This window comes from Pteropus alecto, unplaced genomic scaffold, assembly GCF_000325575.1.
Source record: "Pteropus alecto unplaced genomic scaffold, ASM32557v1 scaffold78, whole genome shotgun sequence".
Taxonomy (NCBI): Eukaryota; Metazoa; Chordata; class Mammalia; order Chiroptera; family Pteropodidae; genus Pteropus; species Pteropus alecto.
Window position 1 is genome coordinate 17,530,810 of NW_006443124.1, and position 18,903 is coordinate 17,549,712.

At 40.8% G+C, this 18,903-nt stretch overlaps 1 protein-coding gene across 1 annotated transcript in view; it reads left to right on the forward strand.

Moving 5' to 3' along the window:
* Positions 1-18,903, forward strand: part of OBSCN (obscurin, cytoskeletal calmodulin and titin-interacting RhoGEF) — a 145,428-nt gene that overhangs the window by 43,055 nt on the left and 83,470 nt on the right. The window contains 5 exon segments of the mRNA XM_006923370.1: positions 3,115-3,390; positions 5,419-5,694; positions 6,931-7,206; positions 13,647-13,922; positions 15,133-15,408. Coding sequence (XP_006923432.1) covers positions 3,115-3,390; positions 5,419-5,694; positions 6,931-7,206; positions 13,647-13,922; positions 15,133-15,408 — 1,380 coding nt within the window.

Below are 18,903 nucleotides of genomic sequence, written 5' to 3' on the forward strand. Positions count from 1 at the left end.
ATAATGTCTATTATTTTTATGTTTCCTCTCCTTATAGTATCAGCTAGTTCTTGAATTTCTCTTTCATTATTTTTCATTTTTCGATTTCTCTCTTCTTCCTTCTGATTTATTTCTAGATTTCTGTCTTTGATATCACTGATCCTTTCTTCCATTTGGTTGACTCTATTTCTCAAGCTTCCTATTTCATTTTTCAACTCTTGCAGTGTGTTTTTTACCTCCAGAAGATCTATTTTTTTTTCTTGAGAGTTTCAATCTCCTTGCTCTGCTTATCCAGTAGTTTTTTTCAATTCCTGAATTGTTGATGCGACTTGTTTTAGAACTCACTGAGTTTTTTCAGAAGTACCATCCTGAATTCTCTGATTTAAGTCACATATTTCTATGTCTGTAAGCTTATTTTCTAGAGATTTTTCTCTTTCTTTATGAGATGCCTTGTCACATTGGTTGTTCATGGTTTCTAATGGACTATTTCTCTGCCTGGGCATTAATGGAAGTGTATTCTGCGTTTTTTTTTTTTCTCTCCCCATAATGAATTTTTATTATATAAAGGTTTCTGTAGCCTGTTGCAAAGAAGACTTTTTTTCTCTTGGTTTTCAGTAGGTGGCATCTAAGCTTTTTGTATTCCTGCTTTATATAAATATAATGCCTTTTTTTTCTTCTTATAGATGTTTAATCACGCTCGTTACCCACAGTCTCAGTCCCTGCCAGTGTTAATGATGGTTTTGGTAGCGTTTGCTTAGATTACCCTGGGGCTCTGTGGAGTTTAGTCTTGGATGGTATGGGGGGAGCGGCCCTCAGGGTTGGAGGTTGGGGGCTGCAGCTCAGCCTTGGTTTTGCATCCAGGGCTGGCAAAAATCAACTATTGTTTCTCTGCCGTCTCTGCTTCTCTGCTTTCTGCCCTGATGACTGGGCACTGTCACTGGCCACGTGGAGCTCACAGCTCTCCCAGGCAGGGCTGTTCAGGGAACTCACTCCACCTTCTTACCTCCCTTCTCCTCCTACAGGGAGCTTTGGCTTTGAGAGCAGCTTCTTTGTTTCTCTCAGTCCACCGCCTGACACCTGGGGTTCTGACTTGTGGTAGCTCTTATGCGCAGATCCCATGCTCATACACGCTGGTGTGTAGTTCAGGTGTTTTTTGTTGAGTTTTAGATATTCAGATTATTGTTATTTCAAGGGGAGCGATCTGGGGACGTCTCTATCTCCACCATGTTTCTGACATCACTCTGAGCAGTATTTCTGTGATAGCATTTTGCTGGTGGTTAGTGTGTATCTCTGATTCCTGGGTTGGTACATAGAGAAGTCTGAAAAATCAGATTAGTTTCCTCTTGTTAAGAGAGTCCTGATTTTAGACAGGGGTGGACTCCTATCCCACATCATCGATTAGGTGCCAACACATAATATCTTGGTATTTTATCAGTATGTAATGATTGTGGGTGTGTATAGGTACCCCAAAATACCTATCTATCTTTGTGAAATGTTATTTTAAGAGAATATGACACAATAGTTTATGGTAATAAATTTGAAAGTTGAGCTAATATCTAGTGACTATGTGAAATCTGACACTAGAAGATATAAAAAACTCAAATAGTCCTATGACTTAAATAAATGGAACCAATATCTAAAAATCTTTTAAGCCCAGTCATTCTCTCATAAACTATATTAAGTATTCTGAAAAAAAAAACAAACCAGTTATTCTGTATTCACAGAGATTATTCTAGAGATTGGAAAAAAGGAGGTACACTCTGTAACTTGTTTTATGTAGATACAACACTGATACCAAAACCTGACAAGAAAAGTAGGAAGAATTAAATTACGGACAATCCAAAGTCATAAATAAAACATTAGCTACATGGATTCAGCAGTATATCAGGATAGTACTACACTGATGAAAATTATAGTCCAGGATTACAAGTTCGGGTCAACGTTAGAAACATTAGCTCAATATAAAGCATGACATTAAGAGTGATTGACAAATGATTCCGTTATCATATTCTGTTAATGAGTAACAGAGTAACAGCATTTGGTTAAAATTTAACATAAGAAATCCAGAAATGTTTGATAAAATTTATCAATTTATGCCATAAAATTCTTAACAAACTGTACAGAAGTGTTCTTCCTTAATTTGATAAATGGTACCTCAGAAACACACTGAAAGTGAACCTTGGAAGCTTGGACACTGAGGACAAGACAAATGGGCTCCTGAGTGGGCCACCGTAACCACTGAGCAGAGTAAGGAGGAAAATAAAATAAAAGACATAACATTTCGAAAAAAAGGTGTAATTCACTGACATGTGGTTATTGGTACAGAATATCCAAAAGATAAATTATTAGACTAAGTAAGATTTTTTAGAAAGATCACCATGTAGGAAACACTTTTATATCTGTATACGAGCAACAAAACCCGGAACATAAAATTTTGACAGTTACAAAAGCATTGAAAATGTCGAGTTTCTAATTTTGTGTCTAATAGAAGGTGCTGAGGGGCAGTCATGAAATTTAAATAGATGAATAGAAATACATGGAGGAATCATCTGTGTACATGAACAACCAAAAGCAGAAAGTGTTTTTTTGGGGGGGATTTATAAACTCAGAAGCAGATTCTAAAGACAGCTGACACTCCCATGCAGAAAATAAAAATGTGAGCCTTTGTTGTTCCAGTTGTTGAGAATTGGCATAAAACTATAGTCATTAACACAGCAGGGTCTTAGTGCAAAGATCATTATCAGATCAAAGGAATAGAACGGTGAGCTCAGAAACAAGCCAGTGTGTGTGTAGACTCCCACCATTCCCTCAGTGTTTACTGAGATTTCTGTGCAAGTAGAGAATGAATAGTGTTTTTAGAAAGGGTGCTTGGGCCTTTCAACCATATGGAAAAAATTACATTGTACCGGTAACTTCACTACAAACAATTCAGATCCAGGTGGGTTAGAGACCTCAGTGTACAGGTTAAACCATAAAACCCTGAGATGTTAGCACAGATTATTCTCCAGGCCACACAGCTGGTGCAAGGCTGGAGGAGTTTCCAGGCCTCCTGTCGCCATGTGTAGTCCTTTTCCTACTGCCATCGTACTGACTTAGAGAGTATCGCTGATCCTATGCATCCCTCCCTGTTCCCAGAGCCCATGCTGGTGTTTGCCAAGGAGCAGCAGGCACACAGTGAGGTGCATGCCAAGGTGGGGGCCAGTGCCACCCTGAACTGTGAGGTGGCCCAGGTGCAGACAAAGGTGACGTGGTACAAGGACGGCAAGAAGCTGAGTGGGAACTCGAAGGTGCACGTGGAGGCCAAGAGCTGCACCCGGAGGCTGGTGTTACAGCAGGTGGAGAAGGCGGACAGCGGGGAGTACAGCTGTGAGGCTGGGGGCCAGAGGGTCTCCTTCCACCTAGACGTCACAGGTCAGTTTTTGGGGTACCTCATTAGCCTTTACAGAAGTCAGAACAAATATTGCTATTCTTTTTATTAGACTTTATTTCTTGATGTCTCCCATCCTCCCACCTTCCATTTTCATACCCAGAATTGGGCCAGGGAGCACTGATGACAGTGTGTGTGCAGGAGAGAAAGGCAAATTTTCCCACCACCACCTCAGAATTCACTGGTGATTCTTGGTGTCCAGGACCCTGGTTCTATCTGATGCATGGGGCTGAGGTAGACCAGATGTGTCTTTGAGGTGAAATATTTGATAAATATGAGCATCAATTTCTGTGATAAAATTCTTAATAACCTATAAATCAAAGGGTTCTTCTTTTATTGAACAATTGGTAGAACAGAAAAAGCTAGCTAACATCACACTTGAAGTGAAACCTTGAAAGCTTTTCCTCTGAGATTGGGACCAAGACAGGGAAGCCACTGTCACGCGTTCATGACACTTTTATAGAACACTTAGGAGGAAAATAAAGCATAACAGTTGGAAACATCAAAAATAGAACAGATGATTGTCAATTTAAAAAATCCAAAATAATTAATTATTAAACTTAGAGAGTTGAGAAAGATGACTGCAAACCAAAATCAATATATAGAAAACATTTCTATATCTACAACTAGAAATAGAAGCTGGAAAATGAAATTATAAGAATTACAAAGTTATCAGAAGGATTGTGTTACCATTTCTAAGTCTAGAAAGGACTTTGCGCAGCTTCGTAGGTGAGAATGATTAAGCGTTGTTGGGAGGCAGAAAGAAGATGTAAATCTATGGAAGACGCAAAGGTCTTCAGTTCCATTCAAAAATCAAACACTTGTTCTATTGGATGTGAGAATATGGATGGGTTGGTTGCAGAGGCCAAGCAGAACCAGACCACTCTTGAAGGACGAAGTGAGGACATCTAATGAGATGGAGACTTTTAATAAATAAAGACTGCAATTCAGACAAGCGGGTCCCAGTGCAGGGTTACATAAAAAGCCCAAAGGAATGGGGTAGAGAGCTTAGAACAACTCCATGTGAAGCCTGCTCTCTCCCTTTTTGTGTGATTCCCCTGCTGCTGGTGCAGAGATAGATCTTTTTATAAATGGTGCTAAGACCTTTAACCATGTGGAAAAGTTAAATAAAATTGGATGCCTACCTCACACCACACACAAATCAACTGGAACTTAGAGACGTTGTGTGAAAGATTCTAACTAAGGTTTATTAGACAATACAGATTATTTAATGGCCTTGGAGAAATGAAAGATTTTAAACGAAACATAAAATACACAAACCATAAAACACAAATTGATGTATTGGCCTATACCAAAACTAATAACTTCATTTCACAAGAAATATTATAAAGCTATGAAAAAGCAGGGCACAGAAATGGAGAAGATATATAAATCTACATAACCATTAAAACTGTAGCATTTAGTTACATAAATAGCTTCAGAATGAATCTGAAAAAGAAAATGGTACTGAAAATCGGGCAAAACCCTTGGACAGTGACGCCATAAAGAAGCAAACACTAATGACCAAAACATCAGAAAAGGTTTTTCACTTTGTGGGTCATCAAGACCATGAAATTGACCCTAATGGAGGGACAGTTCACTCCTCTGGGTGCTAAGGGTGACAACATGGAAAGCAGTGGGGAGGAGAGCCCCAGGAACTCCCCGGCACTGTGGTGACGACTGCCCTAAACAATCACGAGGAAGACTCTGTGCTCCCCTGGGAAGGTACCTGTGCATGTGTCTGGTCCTGCGGTCCCTCTCCTAGAATGTATGTGCTCCGGAGAGTCCTTCACAGCGTCCCCGCCTGAAATGGCCACGTGGTCAGTGGTTGGTGTGTAGATGAATGTGCTGCTTGCCTCTGACAAGGCGGTGGGGCTGCTCTGGGCCATACAGCAGATGCAGGGTCCAGAGGAGTTTCCAGGCCTCCTGCCTCCCTGTGTACTTCTTTCCTCCATGCCATCCTCTTGACTTAAAGGGTGTCATTGATCCTGTCAATCCCTCCCTGTCCCCAGAGCCCACGCTGGTGTTTGCCAAGGAGCAGCAGGCACGTAGCGAAGTGCAGGCTGAAGCAGGGGCCAGTGCCACGCTGAGCTGCGAGGTGGCCCAGGCGCAGACGGAGGTGACGTGGTACAAGAACGGCAAGAAGCTGAGTGGGAGCTCGAAGGTGCGTGTGGAGGCCAAGGGCTGCGTCCGGCGGCTGGTGCTGCAGCAGGCAGGGAAGGCGGACGCCGGGGAGTACAGCTGCGAGGCCGGGGGCCAGAGGGTCTCCTTCCGCCTGGATGTCACAGGTGGGTTCTCACATTGCTGTTTTAGCTTTGATCGCAGGTGACAATGGGACTGCCTTATGTCCAGACAGACCCTGGTGCCCTCTCCAATAGATCTCATCTCTTCACATATCCCATTCTCCCACCTCCCATTTCTATACCCACAGCTGAGCCCAGGGACCTTGGATGGGAAGAGTGTGCACAGAAGGGAGAGGGCCCTTCTTGTATGTCTTCATGGTGTGTCCACATTCAATGTTTGGTCACCTTCCCCAGCACCTCCTCACAACTACCATTGGTCCTGGGCATCTGGGACTCTGGCCCTGTCCAGCACATTAGGCCAAGGTAGACCAGATGTTCCTCACCTGAAGCCGGTCTAGCTGCTCCCACACATTGCCCTCACCCAGACTTATGTGCGGGTTCTCACTATCAAGAGCTGTCCAAATTCATTAAAGCAGAAGAGGAAATTTCAGCCACCTGATACACTTGGGATGCTCCCAAGACGGAACTTGTGTAGGCGAGGTTTAGGGGTTCTGGAACTCTTCCCTCCAGGCATGACAATATGGAAGCTCTCTCTGCACCATATGTAGCAAAGTAGAGAGAGATGTTTGACTGCAGTGTCTGTGCAAAATCAATGAAGAGCAGAGATGGTGGCAGAGCCCCTGCGATGCACACATTCTGTCTGGAATTCTCTTTTCAAAGCAAACCTTTTTTCCTTTTGTCCTTAGTTAGAGCGCTCTGTGCCAGGATTACCCTGTGATTGCCCTGGAGTGTGATCTGTGAGTTTAGAACTGAAAAGCAATAGGGAGGTGTGACAGGTCTGTGTCAGGGAGGGGTCTGTGGTAAAGCCGGATGTCATAACATTTACTGCTGGTCACTATGTGTCAGCCTCTCTGGCCAGTTCACAGAGAAGTCTATGAATTAACTTTATTTTCCTTTTCTCAGGAGGATTTAACTTTGTATAAGGGTGGCTGTGGTCTCACATTGACTCCTACTTGCCACCACAACAGTTGTTACTGTATCAGTATGTGAGGGTTTGTAGGTGTGTATAGATGCCAAGACCCCTGCACGGGTCAGTGGTTGGTGTACAGATGAATGAGCTGCTTGACCCTGACAAGGTGGTCGGGCTGCTCTAGGCTACACAGTTGGTGCAGGGCCCAAAGGAGTTTCCAGGCCTCCTGCCTCCCTGTGTAGTCCTTTCCCCAGTACCGCCCTTTTGACTTAGAGGATGTCATATTCCTGTGCACCCCTCCCTGTCTCCAGAACCCACTCTGGTGTTTGCCAAGGAGCAGCAGGCACGCAGTGAGGTGCAGGCCGAGGCGGGGGCCAGTGCCACATTGAACTGTGAGGTGGCCCAGGCGCAGACAGAGGTGACGTGGTACAAGGATGGCAAGAAGCTGAGTGGGAGCTCGAAGGTGCACGTGGAGGCCAAGGGCTGCGTCCGGCGGCTGGTGCTGCAGCAGGCGGGGAAGGCAGATGGCGGGGAGTACAGCTGCGAGGCCGGGGGCCAGAGGATTTTCTTCCACCTGGACGTCACAGGTGGGTTCTTGGGAATGCTAACTTCGCCCTATTTGGTGATGATGAATCAATCGTATTATAGCCCTGGGGCTCTCTCATTAGACTTTATAACTGGGAGGCGGTATGTGGATGGGTGGTTGGGGGGTCTTCCTCTGCACCTCCAGTCATGGTTCCCATTATCAGTGCTCATTTGTGCACTAGGGTGACTTCCCAAGCACCCTTGTCATGTTCCTGCTCTTCAGGACTGTGGCTGTGTTGGGTGCTTTAGTTCTGAAATAGACGAGGCATCTCAAAAGTGGGTTATGTGACTGTGCTTTTTTAAAAATTTATTTTTCAACTATAGTTGATGCATTATATTAGTGTCAAGTGTACAACATAGTAAGTATTAGACATTTATATAATTTACAAAGCAGTCACCCTGATAATCTAGTACTCACCTGACACCATGCATATTTATTACGATATTATTGACAGCATTCTCTATGCTGTATTTACATTCCTGTGGCTATTTTGTAACTGCCAATTTGTTCTTCTTAATCCCTTCACCTTTCACCCAGCCCCACCTCCCCAACCCCATCTGGCAACCATCAAAATGTTCTTTGTATCTATGAGGTTGTTTCTGTTTTGTTTATTCATTTATTTTGTTTTTTAGATTCCTTGTATAAGTGAAATCATATGGTATTTGTTGTTTTCTGTCTGACTTATTTAGCTTAGCATGATACCCTCTAGGTCTATCCATATTGTTGGAAATAGCAAGATTTCACTCTTTTTTTATGGCTGAGTAATATTATGTTGCATATATATAGAACACATCTTTATCCATTCATCGATCGATGGACACTAAGGTTGCTTCCATGTCTTGGCTATTGTAAATAATACTGCAATAAACATAGGGCTACATCTTTTCAAGTTAGTGTTTTGGATTTCTTCGGATATATGCCCAACAATGGGATTGCTGGGCCATGAGGTAGTTCTATTTTTAATTTTTTAGGAACCTTCATACTGTTTTTATAGTGGCTGCAGCAGTTTACAATACAACAAAGCACGAGGTTTCCTTTTTTCCACATCCTCGTCAACACTTGTTTTTTGTTGATTTATTGATAATAGCAATTCCGACAAGTGTGAAGTTGTATTTTTATTGTGGTTTCAATTTGCATTTATTAGATGATTAGTGACGTTGAGCATCTTTTCATATGTCTGTTGACCATCTGTATGTCTTCTTTGGAGATATGTCTGTTTAGGTCTTCAGCTCATTTTTTAATTGGATTGTTCGTTTTTTAGATGTTGAGTTGTATGAGTTCTCTGTATACTTTGACTATCAACCCTTTATTTGATATTATCAGTTGCAAATATCTTGTCCCATTTAGTAGGTTGTCTTTTCATTTCGTCGATGGTTTCCTTTGCTCTGTAAAAACTTTTAGTTTGATTAGTCCCACTTGTTTATTTTTTTTTCTTTTGTTGCTCTTACCCAACGAGATATATCCAAAAAATTATTATCCAAAAAAATATATCCAAAAAAATCAAAGAGTTTACTACCTTTATTTCTTCTCAGAGTTTTATGGTTTTAGGTCTTACATTAATTTTTGTATACGATGTAAGCAAGTGGTCTTGTTTCATTTTTTGTATATGTCTGTGCAGTTTCCCCAGCACCATTCATCGAAAAAACTTTCTTTACTCCATTGTATATTCTTGCCTCCTATGTCATCGATGAAGTGAGCGTTTATTTCTGGGCTCTCTATTCTGCTCCATTGATTGCTGTTTCTGTTTTTATGCCAGTACCATGCTGTTTTGATTACCATAGCCTTGCAATATAGTTTGATATCATGTAGTGTGATACCTCCTACTTCATTTTTTTTTCTCAAGATTGCCATGACTCTTAGGGATCTTTTGTGGTTTCATATAAATTTTAGGATTATTTATTCTAGTTCTGTGATTGGTTTTTTGATAGGGATTGCACTGAATCTATAGATTACCTTGGGTAGTATAGACATTTTGATGACGTTAATTATTCCTATCCATGAGCACAATATGTGCTTTCGTTTATTTGTATCTTCTTTAATTTCTTTCTTCAACATCTTATAATTTTCTGAGTACAGTTTTTGATCTTCTTGGTTAAATTTATTCCTAGATATTTAATTTTTATTGGGTGCAGTTGTAAATGGGATTGTTTTCTTTTAAATTTCTCTTTATGATAATTCATTATTGGTATATAAGAATGCAACAGATCTCTGAATATTAATGTTGTATCCTGCTACTTTACTGAATTCATTTATCAGCTCTAACAGTTTTTGAGTGGAATCTTTAGGGTTCTTTATGTATAGTATCATGTTATCTGCAAATAACAACAGTTTTACTTCTTCCTTTCCAATGTGGATGTCTCTTATTTCTTTTTCTGGTCTGATTGCTGTGGCTGGGACATCCAGTACTATGTTGAATAAATGTGGTGAGAGAGGACATCTTTGTCTTGTTCCTGATGTTTAGGAAAACACTTTTAGCTTTTCCCCATTGTATATGATGTTAGCTGTAGCTTTGTCATATATGGCCTTTATTATGTTGAAGTATGTTCCCTCTATTCCCACCTTGTTGAGAGTTTTTTTTTTTTTTTATCATAAATGGATGCTGGATATTTTCAAGTGCTTTTTCAGCATCTATTGTTATGATCATATGATTTCTATCCTTCATTTTGTTTTTGTGGTTTATCACATTAATTGATTTGTGGATATTGAATCAACTTTGCATCAAATAAATTCCACTTGATCATGGTACATGTTCTTTTTAATGTATTTCTGAATTTAGTTTCCTAACATTTTGTTGAGGATTTTTGCATCTATGTTTATCAGGGATATTGGCCTGTAATTTTCTTTCTTTGTAGTGTCTTTGTCTGGTTTAGGTATCAGGGTGATGTTGTCCTCATCAAATGAATTCAGGAGCCTTCCGTCAACTTCAATTTTTGGGAGTAGTTTGAGTTGGGTAGGTATTAATTATTCTTTAAATGTTTGAAATAATTTACCTGTGAAGCCATTTGGTTCTGGAGATTTGTTTGTTGGGAGTTTTTTGATTATTGTTTTTTGATTTTTTCATTATCTGTTCAGATTTTCTATTTCTTCCTGATGAAGTCTTGGCAGGTTGTATGCTTTTAGGAATCTGTTTCATCTTGGTTTTCCATTTGTTGGCATGTCACTGTTTGTAGTGTTCTCTTATAATTCTTTGTATCTCTGTGGTGTCATTTGTCACTCCTCTTTCACTTCTGATTTTATTAATTTGGGCCTTCTCTCTCTCTTTGATATGTTTGCCTAGAGGTTTATCTATTTTGTTTATCTTTTCAAAGAACCATTCTTAGAGTTCTTGATCATTTCTATTGATTTCTAGCCTCTATTTAATTTATTTCTGCTCTGACTGTGCTCTTTTGGATGTCCCGGTAGCTCCCAGATGCCCTCTCTCAGCACTCTGTGGGGGTTCTCACTAATGAAGGACATTTGAATTTCTTTGAACAGGTATGAGGAGAAATTTCAGCCACATAGTCATACTTGGGAGTATCTCTACTAAACTTTGGATTATTAGTGGTTTTGGTGTTCAGGGACACTTTTTCATCCTTGACTGTGGATATAGAAGTTATTTGTGCACCAAATGCAGCAAAATCTAGATCCAAGTTTTCTTGCAATATATGTGTGAAGTAAATAAAGATCACAGGATCTGTTGATATGTATCAGAGATATGCACATGTGAGGTCTAGCATTCTCTTTTTGAAGCAAATCTTGTTTTCTTTTTGTCTTTAGTAAAACCATTCCATGTCAGAATTCCCCTTGGAGACTGATTTATAAATTTAGACATGGAAGAGGATAAGGAGCTTAAGCTACATGGCACACTTTGTTAAAATTTGATCCCTGTTGTAGAAGCCACTGACTGGTATAGCTGTATTTATGTCATAGCCTCATCTAGTCACTAGTGTGTGTCTGTGCCTCCCTGGCTGGTTCATGAGATATCTGAGGACTAAATTTGTTTTCCTTTCATTAAGTTGGTCTTAACATTAGAGGGGTCAGGTGCAGTACCACATTGACTCCTAGGAGCCAACACATAACAGTTTGGTTGTATATCAGTATCTAATGATTTGTGGGTGTGTACAGATACCAAAAAAACTATGTATCTTTTAAAAATGTTTTTAAAGAGTACATGACATGTTGCTTTATGGCAATAATTTTGAACGGTTTTGACAAATTGACCAAATGTTAGAAAACTATATGAAAAAGTGACAGAAGAAGAAACAGAAAACTCAAATAGTTCTATAACTTTCAAATAAATGAAAATCAGTAATAAAAATATTTTTCATAGAGAAAGGTTTAAGCCCAGTGGCTCTACTGATAAATTATATAAAATATCCTGGAGAGAAATGAGTCCATGTTCATGGAGATTCTTCTAGAGAATAAAACAGGGAGATACACTCCCTGAGTCGATTCATGTAGATAGCATAACATTGATACAAAAGTCTGACAAGTAAAGTAGGGAGAATTAATATTACAGGCCCATCTCTTATCTTCCACAAAATATTGGCAATATCATCTGAGCAATATGTCAAGATGAAGATACACTGTAACAAAAGTCATAGTCCAAGAATGTGATGTTGTTTTAATATCAAAAATATTAGAATATCGATATAATGCATGACCTTAATTGACTGAAAGAGAAAATGATATGACTTTTCTCAATAAATGCAGAATAAAAGTTTGATAAGTTTTAATATCATAAATTCAGAATAAATGTTTGATAAAATTTGACATCAGTTCATGCTATAAAATTTTTAACCAGCTATCAATAAACCAATTCTTTATTACCTAGATAAATTGTACCACAGAACACACCAGTTAACATTGTGCTTGAAGTGAAACCATGAAAGTTTGATCTATGAAGTAGGGAACAAGAGAAGGAGGCCCACTGTCACCATTTCTATCCAACATTATATAGCACAGAGGGAGGAAAATGAAATAAAATAAAATGCATAAAAGTTGGAAAAACAGATGACATGATTATCAGTTCCAAAATTTCAAAGATAAATTATTACACTTAGTAAGACTGTTCAGAAAGATAACTATGTATGAATATCAACATAAGAAAATACTTCTGTGTTTATATACTAGCAACAAAAAGTTGGAAAGTGAAATTTTAAAAGATTTCCAATAGCATCAGAAGTATCATGTTTCTAATTCCAAATCTAATAAAAGATTCTTAATGGCTCTGTGAGGGGAAATTCTTGAACACTTCTGAGAAATGGTTAAGAATGTCTAAATAAATGGATAGAAATTCATAGAAGATTCTAAGATATTCATTAACAACTCTAATCCAAACAGATGTTCTTTGTCGGGTATTGAAAATTGACAGGCAGATTTTGTGTGAGTGTTTGCTTTACCAACACCAAGAATTATTATACAGCTACAGTAATGTAGACAGCTGGGTCTTAATGAAAGGACGCTAATCAGATCAAAAGAGTAGACTAGGGATTTCAGAAACAGACCCATCCCCACTTTTTTTTTTTAATATGGCACCTGCTCAGAGAGTGTTAAAAGAATGGTTTCTTCATAATAGATTTTTGCAATTTAACCATAAAGAATAATAAAGTTGGTAACTCACACTGTATACAACCCCAATTCTGGGTGGGTTAGAGACCTTGGGGAAAGAGATGACAACATAAAATTCTTGGATGATGTCCTCAGTTGCTTAGAGACTTCAGGGCAAGACCAGATTTCTGACAGAATGCAAATGCACTGACCACCATGGAATGAGAATGACATAAATGACCCCATTAAAAGGAAAATCTTTGATTCATTGGTAGACACCATAAGAGAGTGGAAAGGCAAGTCACACATGTGGAAGAGAAAACCCTAGCATGTAATTAGAACTCCTAAAAATGAATATGCAAAAGAGAGATGATGGGGAAAAGATTGAACAGTGAAACCACAGAGGGGCAAACAGCAATGGCCAAGAAGGTAGGAGAAATTGCCTCACTTTATGGGTCATCAGGACCAAGCAATCAACTGTTACAGGGGGTACAACTCACTCCCCCAGGTGCCAACAAGTGACAGCATGAAAGCAGCAGAAGGGGAACCCCGGGAACTTGCCTATACTACGGTGACAATGTGACCTGCACAACCACCAGGGAGATTCTGTGTCCCCTGGGAAGGCACCTTTGCATACCTCCTGGCCCTATGGTCCCTCTTCTAGAGGGTGTGTGCGCCGAAGAGTCTTTCACAGTGTCCCCACCTGGAAGGGCCACGTAGGCAGTGGTCAGTGTATAGATGAATATGCTGCTTGTTGCTGACAAGGGGATGGGGCTGCTCCAGGCCACACGGCAGGTGCAGGGCCTGGAGGAGTTTCCAGGCCTCCCGCCTCCCTGTGTTACTCCTTTCCTCAGTACCATCCTCCTGACTTATAGGGTGTCACTGTTCCTGTGTGTCCCTCCCTGTCCCCAGAGCCCACAGTGGTGTTTGCCAAAGAGCAGCAGGCACGCAGTGAGGTGCAGGCTGAGGCGGGAGCCAGTGCCACGCTGAGCTGCAAGGTGGCCCAGTCACAGACAGAGGTGACATGGTACAAGGATGGCAAGAAGTTGAGTGAGAGCTCGAAGGTACACATGGAGACCAATGGCTGCGTCCGGCGGCTGGTACTGCAGCAGGCGGGGAAGGCAGACGGCGGGGAGTACAGCTGCGAGGCCGGGGGCCAGAGGGTCTCCTTCCACCTGGATGTCACAGGTGGGTTCTCACGTTGCTGCTTTAGCTTTGATTGCAAGTGACAATGGGACTGGCTTATGTCCAGACAGACCCTGGTGCCCTGTCCACTAGATCTCATCTCTTCACATATCCCATTTTCCCACCTCTCATTTGTATACCCACAGCTGAGCCCAGGGACCTTGGATAGGAAGGGTGTGCACAGAAGGGACAGGGCCCTTTGTGTACGTCTTCATGGCGTGTCCACATTCAGCACTTGGTCAACTTCCTCAGCACTTCCTCACAACTACCATTGGTCCTGGATGTCTGGGAGTCTGGCCTTATCCAGCACATTGGGCCAAGTAAACCATATGTCCCTCCCCTAAGGCTGGTCTAGCTGCTCCCGCATGTCTGCCTTCACTCAGGCCCATGTCCAGGTTCTACTATCAAGAGCTGTCCAAATTCATTAAAGCAGAAGAGGAAATTTCAGTTACCTGATATACTTGGGATGCTCCCAAGATGGAACTTAGGTAGGCAAGGTTTAGGGGTTCTGGAACTCTTCCCTCCAGGCCTGATGATACGGAAGCTTTCTCTGCACCATATATAGCAAAATAGAGACGTTTGACTGCAGTGTCTGTGCAAAATCAACGAAGAGCAGAGATAGTGGCAGGGCCCCTGTGATGCACACATTCTGTCTGGAATTCTCTTTTCAAAGCAAACTTGTTTCTTTTTTGTCTTCAGTTAGAGCGCTCTGTGCCAGGATTGCCCTGGAGTGTGATCTGTGAGTTTAGAACTGGAAAGCAATCAGGAAGTGTGGCAGGTCGCACTCAGTCGATCAGGCCAGATGTCACAGCATTTACTGCTGGTCACTACGTGTCAGCCTCTCTGGCTGATTCACAGAGAAGTCTGTGAACTAACTTTATTTTCCTTTTCTCAAGAGGGTTTAACTTTATATAAGGGTGGCCGTGGTCTCACATTGACTCCTGCGTGCCACCACAGCAGTTGTTACTGTACCAGTATGTGAGGATTTGTAGGTGTGTATAGATGCCAAGACCCCTGCACGGGTCAGTGGTCGGTGTGTAGATGAATGAGCTGCTTGTCGTTGACAAGGTAGTGGGGCTGCTCTAGGCCACACAGCTGATATAGAGCCCAAAGGAGTTTCCAGGCCTCCTGCCTGCCTGTGTAGTCCTTTCCTCAGTGCCATCTCCCTAACTTAGAGTTATCATTGATCCTGTGTGTCCCTCCTTGTCCCCAGAGCCCACAGTAGTGTTTGCCAAGGAGCAACAGACATGCAGCGAAGTGCAGGCCGAGGTGGGGGCCAGTGCCACGTTGAGCTGCGAGGTGGCCCAGGCGCAGACAGAAGTGACGTGGTACAAGGACGGCAAGAAGCTGAGTGGGAGCTCGAAGGTGCGTGTGGAGGCCAAGGGCTGCACCCGGCGTCTGGTGCTGCAGCAGGCGGGGAAGGCAGACAGCGGGGAGTACAGCTGCGAGGCCGGGGGCCAGAGGGTCTCCTTCCACCTGGACGTCACAGGTGAGTTCTCCGGGTGCTACTTTATCTTTGTTTTCAGGTAGCTTTGTTTCAGGTGATCATGTGACTAATAGCCCCAGGGGACCCTGGTGCTCTTTCCATTAGACTTCATAACTTCAAGTTTCTAACTTACTGTTTTCATGCCTGTGGCTGAGCCAAGAGAATTTGATGCGGATAGTGTGTGTGGAAGGGAGAGAGTCCTTCTTGTTCACACCAAGTGATGGTTCCATGCAGTAATGCTTTATTACATGTTCCTAGCAGCTTCCCTGAGTCCTTCTGGTGCTCCCTGGTATTCAAGACTCTGGCTGTATCTGGTGGCTGGGGTTTGAGGTAGACCATCCATCTCTTGTCTGCAATATGTGGACATGCTTCGATTAAATGTTTGGTAGTTTCCATATCCTGTCACTTAGCATCATGTGAGGGTTCTTGCTAGTGAGAGCTGTTGGAATTTCACTGAACCGAATTAAAGGGGTAATTTTGGCTACCTAATCATACCTATAATTATCTCGAAACTAAAATTTAGTATATTATAGTTTTAGGTGTTCAGGGAGACTCATTCCTCTTTTCACTCCATGTACCAAATCTAGATCCATGTTTTGTTGTAATATTTGTTTCTCTTTGTCTTCAGTTAAAACATTTTATGTCGATATTCTCATTTAAGTTTGATGTGTAAATTCAGAAATGGAAAAGAGTATATATCAGATACTACATCACTTCACACTGTTAATTTTGAGTTCCTCTAGTAGCACCCACCACTGTCTCATAAAACAGTCTTTATTTCATGGATTTTCCATAATGGTTAGTGTGTCTGTTCCTCCCTGGCTGGTTCCTAGGGAAATCTAATAACTAAATTTATTTTCCTTTCATTAAGAGGGTATTAATGTCAGAAAGCAGTGGCTGCCGACCTACAATGGGCCCAGGTGCCAACGCATAACAGTTTGGTATTATGTCAGGATATAATGGTTAGTGGGTGTGTATATACACCAAAAACTCACCCTCATCTTCGTCAAACATTATTGTAAGAGGATATGACAAATTGTTTTATGATAATAAATTTAAAAAGTTTGAACAATTTTGCCAGTTCTTACAAAATTATATCATAAGTGACACAAAAGAATTAAATCCCTCTAATAGTCCTATAATCTTTTTTAAAGCATTTTTTGTTTCCTATAATCTTTTAAATAATGGAACCATAATAAATAACCTTTTCAGAGAGAAAAATTTAATTCCAGTGGCTCTACTAGTAAATTATATGAATGTTCAAGAACGAAGTTGTTCCACGTTTGCGGAGATTCTTCTAGAGGTTGAAAGAAATACAGTCTTCAGATTGTTTTCTGTAGATAATATAATATGGATATCAAAATATGACGAGGAATGAAACAAGAGTTAAAATTACAGGCTGATCTTCTATAGGTATCAAGGCAAAATGTTAGACAAATATTTGCAAGCTGAATTCAGCAATATATCAAAAAGATAATACACTGTGATGGAAGTCGTGTGCCAGAATGCAAAGCTGGTTTACCTTTAGAAACATGAGATCAGTATAAAGCATGACGTTAACAGATTGAATAAAAAAAAGATGTGATTATCTCAATAAATGCAGAATAAAACCGTGATAAAATTTAATGTTATAAATCCAGAAATAATGTTTGATAAAATTTAGCATCAATTCATGCCATAAAATTCTTAACAATCTATAAATAAGATTGGCCATCTTTAATTTGATAAATAGTACTACAGAAGATATCAGGTAACTGCACACTTAACAAGAACCTTGAAAATTTTGCCTTTGAGATAAGAGAACAACACATGAGGTCACTGTCACCACTTCTATGTACCTTTTTACCACAGAGGAAGGGGGAAAATAATATGAGTTATAAAAGTTGGAAAAATAAGTGGAATTCACAGATGGTATGAATACTAATGCAGAAAATCTTAAAGATTATTAGAATTAATAAGAGTTAAGAAGAGTTACTGTGTAAAAAAATCAATGAGCAAAACTATTTTTATGTCCACGTACTATTAACACAGTTAGAAAATGAAATTTTAAAAGATTTAGAATAGCATGGAATGTATCACATTTTCAGTTCCCAGTTTAATAAAGCTGTATATGACATCGATGGAGGAAAATCGTTAAACATTTTTGAGAGATGGTAAAGAAGATCTGAAGAAATGGATAGAAGTCTGTGGAAGACTCACATATGTTCGCATCTGATCAAAATTCAACAAATATTTTTCTTTGGGGGGTTGAAAATGGAGAAGCAGATTCCAGAGGCCGAGCAAGTAGAGCCAGCATGCTCTTGAAGAAGATCCAGGTGTGAACATGTATCTATAAGATATCAAGAATGATCAAAATGCTACAGTAGTAAAGATAATGGGGTCACAGCCTAGGAACAGTGATTAAATCAAAAGAAGAGCATCGTGAGCTCGCTAGCAGGGCACTGAATGAATGGACAGCCTCTGCTTGTTTTTAAACATCTAGCTCGTATAGACAGTGAAGAAAGGATCGTCTTTTTATAAGTGGTGATTTCAACATTTAATCATCAAAAATATATACACGGTTGACCCTTAAACAACATGGGAGTTAGGGACGCCAACCCTCATGCACTCAAAAATACACAATAACTTAAATTTGTCTTCTCCATCTGCAGATTCCCAGCTACAGATCAAAAATCCTATTTTTGATCGTTGTTGGTTGAATGTGCAAATGTGAAAGCTGGGGATATGAAAGGCTGACAGTGTATTTATTGAAAAAATATCCACATATAAGTCGACCCTTGCACTTCAAACCCATGTTGTTCAAAGGTGAACTGGACAGGAAACTTCCATCACACTTGAAAATGAACTCCGGGTGGATGAGACACCACAGTGTAAAAGGTGAACCCACAAACCCCTCAGAGGATGGCATAGATTATTTAATGACTTCAGGGTAAGGAGATACTTCTAAAACAAAACAATGGGACAAGTTCCTATATTTGACTGCATTAAAACAGAACTGTGATTTTTCCAAAGATACCAGGTGAATCGAAAGGCAACCTGTACAGATGGTTAAGATATTTACAAAATACTTAGTTGTAAAATCTCTAGCCCTTAAACATAACGGCCTTAAAAATGAATAAGAAGGAGACAGACAATGCTATTGGAAATCAGGCAAAAGACTGAGCAGTGACACCACAGAGAGGCAAACAGCAATGGCCAAGAAGGTTAGAGTAGTTGCCCCACTTTGCGAGTCATCAGGATCATACAATCGACCACTACAGGGGGTACAAGCCCCTGAGTGCCAACAAGTGACAGCATGTGGGCAGCAGAAGGGGAATCTCTGAACTCCTCTGCACTACTGTGACAATGCGCCCTGCAAAATCAAGGGAGGGACTCTGTCCCCTGGGAAGGTGCCTGTGCATGCCTCCTGGCCCCGTGGTCTCTCTCCTAGAGGGCGTATGCTCCAGAGAGTCCTTCACAGTGTCCTCACCTGGAAGGGCCATGTGGGCAGTGATTGGT